We start from the raw sequence: 8158 nt of genomic DNA on the forward strand, positions 1-8158 counted from the left end.
AATAATTTAGGAAAAAAACCTAAAAAGGAAAAAAAAAACGGAAGAATGAGAAAGAGTGTTAAAAAAATATTATTATAATTTAAGAATAAATAATTTATAGAAAGGTTTTTTTTTTAAATTGATTTTTGTTTAAACACTTTATGAAAATATCTCGAAATAAAAATACAAGTATGTTTTAAAACATTTTTAAAAAAATTATTTGTCTATACAAGTTTCTTTCGTTTGTTATATATACTATAAATGCTTTTATTAAAATTTGTTGATAGAAGAGTTAGTTATCAAAAGTAGACCGATGCAATCACCAAAAGTGGCAGTTACATCGTCAAAGGTGGCCGTAAGATTGGCCAGCAAAAATCACCGAAATTGATGTCTGACCCTTGATACATCTACTCCAAAATAACGAGTTATTTTAACTCATAATCATAATCTTCAAACTAGAACTGAACATTATCCCAAACAAGGATAGATTATTATAGTCCACTATACCCCTGGCTTCGAACATGTCTAGTTTTTTTCTGCATATTAAAGAGTTGATTATAATTTTTAGAAAAGAACATTGATAAAATTTAAAAACTTTTGATATAATTCACAAATATTTTAAACAGTTTCGCAAATTTCAATAAATTTTCTTCTAGATTCAATTTTTCAAAAAATGTAAAAACTATAGTATAAATTTTGGAAAGGAACAAACCTAGATTTCAAAAGCTATCCAAGTATTAAAAAAAGGCCTAATCAATTACATATCACATACAAATATAACCAATGTTAAAATGTTACAAAGTAAAACAAAGAGGCCCAGAATTATATTTCAATAATGTCAAACTACACATCCTAGCCATCTGAAGTCATTGGCGACGGTTCATAATTAAGGTGACGAAAAAAGAAAACAAAAACAAAACTTCAGACGCCATGGCCTTGTAGGTCATAAAACTTCAATAAGGTCGAAACTTTCTAGCAGCTCTCAGTTGTTGTATCCGTTTCCTGTCTTGCTCGAATTTACTTTGCAGCATCATAACCTCTGCAACAAATAAGATATTCACGTGTCACCCTTCTGTTTTTTTCACTAAAAAAAAATTCAAATCCACCGGTAACCAATCACCTTTTACAATAAATTCACAAATGACATATTTATAACATCCCAAATTTATCAATGCGATGACAGATCCCTCCAATGTAGCAGCTATATATTAGGCACACTCCCAATAGAAAGATCCATCCTTAAACCGACATACTTGGGTAATAAAACAAATAAATCATGCAAAATACAGAAGCTCAAGGAAAATAATAGCTAACACATTGCACAACATGTTTAAATGAATAAAGGATTAGGCAATGACACTGCAAACACAATCCTTGCTCGAATCATCACTTCAATTATTTTCTCCAGAAACAATAAATAGCTGGTCAAAAGATCTATAAGCATTTTAGGAATCCATGATTATCTGTGATTGGAAAGCACTTGTTAAGTAGTTTTTCCTTGGGTAGAGATTCCCTCTACCTTGCCCTATAGGCTATGTTTTGTTACCTTTTTGTTATAAAGTTTCTTTTCGGCTCATCTAAATAGTATATAAAAATCATTATAGGAGTAAAATGGTTCATACCATTCCTCTGTGCTTCTCTTCTTTGAAATCGATAGAAATCCAACCCAACTTCATTCTTCTTCTTTTTGGACATTTTATCCCCTAAAGAATTTTGCGCTACTGAACCCACAGTAACCCCACTTTCAGCATCTGTGGTCTTCTTCCTCCCCTTCTGATGTACAACCACTGTCCATCCTCCTTCAGCAGCTTGAGCTTCCCTTTCCTTCTTTTCCTGTGTCAACAAAATGAGAGCTTAATTCACAAGGCTAACCACACACATCTGATACAGGATTCAATGTCTATGAACTATGATCATCTGGCAAACCAATCCGATATCGGTAAAAACAAGTAAAACATATTGTTGCAAATAATCGATTGTTAAGGGTGGGTGTGCTTGGGTTAAGTTTTCAAGGATTTAATTTTGAAAATAAGTCATTTTAGAAAATATTTGAATGTTGGCAACCACTCAAAATAGTTTTTGAAAAGAGTTTATTTCAAACAGTTCGTTATCATAAGAATTTAAATGAAAATGACTCTTCGAAAAACAATTTTTTTTCTTCCATCGACGTAAACAAGCCCTAAGTAACCCTCAACTCAACCGTTCAACATCTTTTAAGTTATTTTGGTACATTTCATCCTAAAAGGAAATATAGCTCTCAAACACATAATCAAAACTCATGAAATCAGTTTCAGAGGCTTCATCATAATGAATGAGAATGCACGGGATAAAGTTAAGTTGTCACTGTTCAAGTGGGCATATTACCTGTTCTAGCTGTGCCTCATGTGCAGTTATATAATCATCTATTCGCTGTTGCAGTACATTCAAGCCCGGTCTACTTTTGTGATATTCTGTAATCCATCCTGTAGATAATAAAGTTCAGAATGTGAAATTTACAAAATCCAACACAATATGATACAAGCTCCCTAAAAACATAACACACACACGCCAATGCTTCAAGTAAAATGATTCAGCAAAAGTAAAAGAGAACTCAGAAGGTTCATTTCCAAGCAACAGGAGAGGTAGGGCTATTACAAATGTGGCAGTAAGAAGAAAGAACAAGCACAAATTTTGACATTAAGCAGGAAGACTGAGCAGCATTGATATAAAATGATATCTTATGCCCGTAATTCTTACTTTTCATTCCCTTTGAAGAGTCATCATCTCCAGAAGAGATTTGATAGACATCATTTTCATCAATATCTTCATGTAATTCTGTCGATCCTTTGGCATCTAGAGAACTAGAGTCCTTTCTTTTCTTTTTGGAAGATTTCTTGGCCTTACCTACAAGAAAAATTTTCTGCTTGTAAGTCAGTTCAAGAGAAACTTTCTAGTAGTTGAACATGCATCAGTTAAAATCCATTCATATTTTTTTATACCTTTCAAGAATGCACCATTCTCAAAGGGCTGACAAGCTTCCAGCTGCATAGCTCTTCCATTTTCTAACGAGTTGTCACAATCATTAGAGGATTTTCGGTTCTTTTTATTTTTCCTGTCTTTCTTCAGTTTATCTGCAAAGAATATTACCAGTTATGTCTCCATAGACTCCCAAGTTATTGTGTACAGCAACAGTAACATTAACCAAGCCGCAAGAGAGGTTGAGGCAGTTTTAAGTACCAGACTTCTTGGGCTTTTCAGCATCTTCTCCCTCCACACCGAACTGATCAGAATCTGCATTGACTACAGTTAAGCCTTACATAGCAGGATGCAAGTTAATAAGTTATATGATAGGGAAAAATCTAGGGAAAGAAAATAATGAAGAGATAGGGCAGAAATACTTTACAAGCAAGCAAAAATTGAGAACAAAAGGGCAATATGAAAATAAATTATTAAAGAGACTTAAAACAAGGAGCTACATACACAAGAAGCTAACTCAAAAAAAGAAACGTAAAAATAAATAAAAGGAAGGGATAATAAAACAGAATAATTAAATAACTCCTTGAATACATTATCAAAGAGACACAAAGAACTTATCCCAGGCTCATCCCTTCAATAACTTTGCTAATTCATTTCATGGAAAATGTTGCATAGGGAAACAAGAATGTGAACACCCAAAAATTCCCTAGTCTTGAAGATGCACTAAACAATGTCACTCAGGACAGCGATGTCTTGAGAATATCCTCAAAAGCACTAGTACACAAAATGTAACACCAAAATCCCCCAAGGGAAAATAAGACATCTTCTTGACTAACTTTTCTCTTTGAAAGTGAACTTTTACATAACCGCATGTTTTTAATTATTTGAAAAAGCGGGGAGAAAAACTCAACCCTACAGGAGATGTCCAAACACTACCTTACAAACAAACTCCAATTTGAAAGAACAAGACCATAAAATCCAAGAGAAAGACACACACAAAGAGGCATTCAACCAATCTAACAATATCCCTGCTACTCTGCTGATATTAGTATAAGTGTATTATATATTGTCCTTTATCATCCTTTTGTATTCAACTATTTAGGATAACCTTGTGATTATTAGTTAGCGGTCATTCTTTTTTATTGGGGTCGCTTTCTATAGTTCCCTTAAACACCCTTTGTTAAATATTTTTCTGTAAGCATTTGCATGAACAGTATTTCTCAATCGAAGCTCACATTCTTAAATAAAAAGACCACTCATAAAACACACTACACACATTATCCAACTCTACTTTATCAAATTGCTGAATTTTCCTACACAAATATCAAAGCAAAGTTGTAAAAGTGCACAAACTTTATTACCCTCAAAACTAAAAATCAACTTCCTATTCTCTTCCAAGTTCCAATATGAAAAGGGCCTCTAGACTTTCTTAAATCCTCATCCAAAATGGGACACCATTATATAGCTTCCATTCTTCCACAAAGGAGCATGTAGTGAAAAAAAGTAGAGAAGAGTAAGACTACTTTCTCCCTCACCAGTTTAGTTCCCACTCTGAGAGCAAAACATAACAGAAATGTTGCAACACCCCTTGAAAGAAGGGGGTAAGAAGTTTTTCTTGGTCCAAAGGTAGGTTCTCTCTCCCTTATTTCTCTCCTCTCCTCTCCTCACCTCCCCGCCCTTCCACCATCCTTCTGAGCTTCTTTTTCAGTGAATCTTCTAAGCAAGCCTTTCAACCAGACCCAATTCTGACATGGAAATAGAGAGCTGTAAAGTAGTCGAGTTCTTTTACTGTGGCACGAAAATGAACTTTTTTGTAATTGAAGACGTAGATTTAGAAAGAAATTCTTCAAGCAAGAGACCCCAGTTGAGTTGGTTCATTGATGCCATCTCTGAGCTAGTTCAAGAACCAGAAAGGAGATTCTTCCAAAATAACGACAAGGGCAAGAATGGAGCTACAAGACTGTCAAAATCCTGAGCACCATCAGGCTGGGTTTTAAGATGCGTTGTCTGATCAGCCACTGGAACTCAGTCATATATCACGTAGATTCGGGAAAAGACAAACAAGGATGGCATTCTTTCTTAAAATGATAAAAAGCTTCGTAATGAAATATGATTACATGTCTTGGCGAACGTCCACCCATCAACGATTGGGATAAATACTAGAAGAGGAATAATTATGACACTCGGAAGGAAGAAATACTTAATGGGGCGTGATTTGATCCAAGTAGTGGAATTGTGAACTCGAAGAAGTTATGGAGTTTGGAAAGTTGTGAACTTCTAAAGCCCACATTCTAAAGAGTAACAAGGTACAAATTCTATGTGTTATTTTACTAATGGTACCCACAAACTCCTAGGGCCAAACAAGGAGAGGAGTTGACAATTCACTCCCCTCAACTCCTATTCACCCGACTCTTTGGACCAAACACCTTCCTAAGTTAAAAATTGTAATTGAGTCCATAAGAAGGTGTTCTATAACTTCTGTTCTAGTCCATTTCAAGATAACTGAAGGAGTAATGTAAAAATAAGCAATAATGTAGCTCAACTGGTAAATCTATTCTTGACCAAGTGGTCTACTTCATATATTGTTCAACTCAAAAGAAATAGTAAACAAGGTAGCAAGCAGAAACAAACCCTTTACAACCGCAGGCTCAATGTTACTCTCGCGAAGCCTTTTGTCGCGCTTCTTCATCCGTCTGTCCTCACTCTGCGCCAGAAGTGACCAAGGAACAAATTATTTATTTATTATTTATTATTTAAAAATAAAAACATCGATGCTGTGACTTGGAAATACACTTTTAGTTCTAAAATTTGTGACTTTTTATCAGGGAAAATGGTATACAAAAGGGTGGTGGTGGAAAATTCATGGCGGGAGGTGCTTAGTAGGTTTAGGAGACTAGAAGAACGCAATTTTCAGCAGAGACCAATGAGATATAGAGATTATGAACGCCTAAATCGACAAGCAAAAGTAATTATTTAAATAATAGAGAGTAGCACGCAGCAGTTCGGGAAGTCCCAATTTGCCGCTAGGCTGGTTATCCTTTTTTTTGTTCGTAGCTATTGTTTGAATAAAACAATATCAACTGCTCTTTCCTTTCGTTAGATAAGTTCTAATCTGTGTAATTATATAGATGGAGATTGGGAGAATACCAGTACCAAAAAAGAAAAGAAAAATCAGTCCACACCTGCTAGGAGAGAAGCTGCGACGGAAAAATGAATACAAACAACGGCGCAATGGCGGCGTCACTGAGATGCTGAAACGGAGGAGAAATCGTGGAGAAGAAGAAGAAAGAGTGAAGAACCGAGCACGTACGTCAGAAGAAAAGTAAGAAAGGGTTTAGGGTTTTCCAATTTCTTCTTTTTTTTTTTCTTTTTCTTTCAAGTTAGAACGGTAGACAGCTCATTAGGGTGACGCATGCACGATTATAATATTTTTATAACAGTAAATATTATTTTAAAAAATTTAATTAACTACGACGCTATTTTAAAAACTCATTTGCTATAATATTATGAGACGCATTCTTAAAGTTAAACATATGGAACACAACTAAATGTAATTTAAAAACTTTGAACCATTAATCATTACCGTGTAAACTTGAGAGTAACAACACAACTCTTATTTATTTAAATCCAAAAATTTCTACAAACAATATACAAATTTTCAAAACAAGAGCTTAACAAAAAAATGTCAAAAGTCTTCGCAGCTTTTCGCTTAGCTCTTCAACTCAATTGCTTAGCTCCTCCAACTATCGCTCAACCCTGATCGCTTACCTTTTAACACGACCGCTTAGATACCTAGACGGTTGCTTGGTACCGATAGCTTACCTTTCAACTCAATCGCTTACCTTCTAAAAGCTCAGTTAGCTTTTTACAGCCTAGGGTGAAAAAACTTAAAACGTAAGTTTATGACTTAATGAGTGAAGTTTTAAGAAAATATTTTGAAAAATACATTTCATAAAAGCATTTTCATCTCAACATTGGTTCAACACCCCATTTTCAAGAAATCACAATTGTAAAACACACATTAGTCTTCTACATTCCTTTCCACCAAGAACCTAAACCATTCATGTGCATGGACACTGTGATGGCCTTCTTAATAACAAAATGCCTGAGAATTTTCTGGTTCATTTTCTTGTTGCTCAGGCTTCCTAAGCTGACGCAATACACATTTTTTATGCATTATCTCGCCTCCATCCACAGACCTTTTCTACATGGATGTCTTTACTCATTATGTGTACATAATAGCTAGCTTATTGATAGAAATATAACAAACATACTAAAAATATGAACTTTAACTTAAAAACATAACATTAAAACATGAACTTTAACTTAATAAAATAACATTAAAGCTTTCTTTCAAATCATGTTTTTGTGTAAACATAAAATACGCATTACATGACTCATGAAATATGAGACTTAGAAAGAAAAACTTTAGAATATGAGTTCATTTGAAAATCACTCATTGTACTAAGTTTCAATTACTTTTTTTTGCTCAAAACTCTTAAGAATCCCTGATCTTCTTCTCATTTAACAACCTCACCCTTTTCTCTTAGTAAAAAGCTCATTTAATAGTCTTTTCTTTCGATCTTACTTTCTTAATAATACTAAGTCTAAGTTGGATTAGTCATTCCTTAAATCCATATAATCTTGTCAACTCTTGCTTAACTAAATTCTAAGTTTTCGCATGCTACGACACGTGGAATTCATTCCATTGATCTTATAATTATAATCTTGAGAACCTCTTTAAACCTCCTACATGATCGCTCACCCTTTTAAATAATCGTTCAATCTCTTACATGACCCTTTAGCCTTTTTATATGATCATTTAGTTTTTTTATACGATCATTTAGTTTTTCGAACGATCGTTTACTTCTTATACTATCGTCTAACTTTCTTACACGATCATTTAACTTCCTTCGGGATCGTTTGCTATCTTATACGATTGTTTAACAAAATATTTTTCAAAACTTTCTATTCATGCACGAGTCTTCCAAATATTTACTATATTTTACAATTTTTACTATTTGGCCTTCATCATTTTTTATTCTTCAGTACAATGTTTCCTATTTCCTTCTCAAACTAAAATAATTTACCCCACAAACATGTATTATTATAACTCAAACTAAAATAATTTATGCTCCAAACACAAACTAACTGAACTATAATAACCAATAATTATAATAACTCACTCCTTAGCCCCAAACACCCCCTTAGTTTATAGGGATAG

At 33.9% G+C, this 8158-nt stretch overlaps 1 protein-coding gene across 3 annotated transcripts; it reads right to left on the bottom strand.

The window, feature by feature from the left end:
* Positions 1-714: 714 nt before the first annotated feature.
* On the bottom strand, positions 715-6336 carry LOC101206925 (ribosomal RNA-processing protein 7 homolog A). 3 transcript variants are annotated; one of them, XM_004140379.3, is made up of 8 exons: positions 6117-6336; positions 5566-5638; positions 3196-3270; positions 2958-3089; positions 2716-2862; positions 2344-2441; positions 1602-1812; positions 715-1018 (listed from the first exon to the last, which is right to left on the bottom strand). In XM_004140379.3, the coding sequence occupies exons 2-8, from the start codon at positions 5621-5623 to the stop codon at positions 933-935; spliced, it is 807 nt and encodes a 268-aa protein (XP_004140427.2). In that variant the 5' UTR covers positions 5624-5638; positions 6117-6336; the 3' UTR covers positions 715-932. The 3 variants fall into 3 exon arrangements, with proteins under 3 accessions (XP_004140427.2, XP_004140428.2, XP_011655116.1); XM_004140380.3 differs by having other exon boundaries at positions 3196-3249; positions 6117-6293; XM_011656814.2 differs by having other exon boundaries at positions 3196-3258; positions 6117-6293.
* Positions 6337-8158: the final 1822 nt, after the last annotated feature.

The sequence above is a fragment of the Cucumis sativus genome, chromosome 5 (assembly GCF_000004075.3).
Source record: "Cucumis sativus cultivar 9930 chromosome 5, Cucumber_9930_V3, whole genome shotgun sequence".
NCBI lineage: Eukaryota > Viridiplantae > Streptophyta > Magnoliopsida > Cucurbitales > Cucurbitaceae > Cucumis > Cucumis sativus.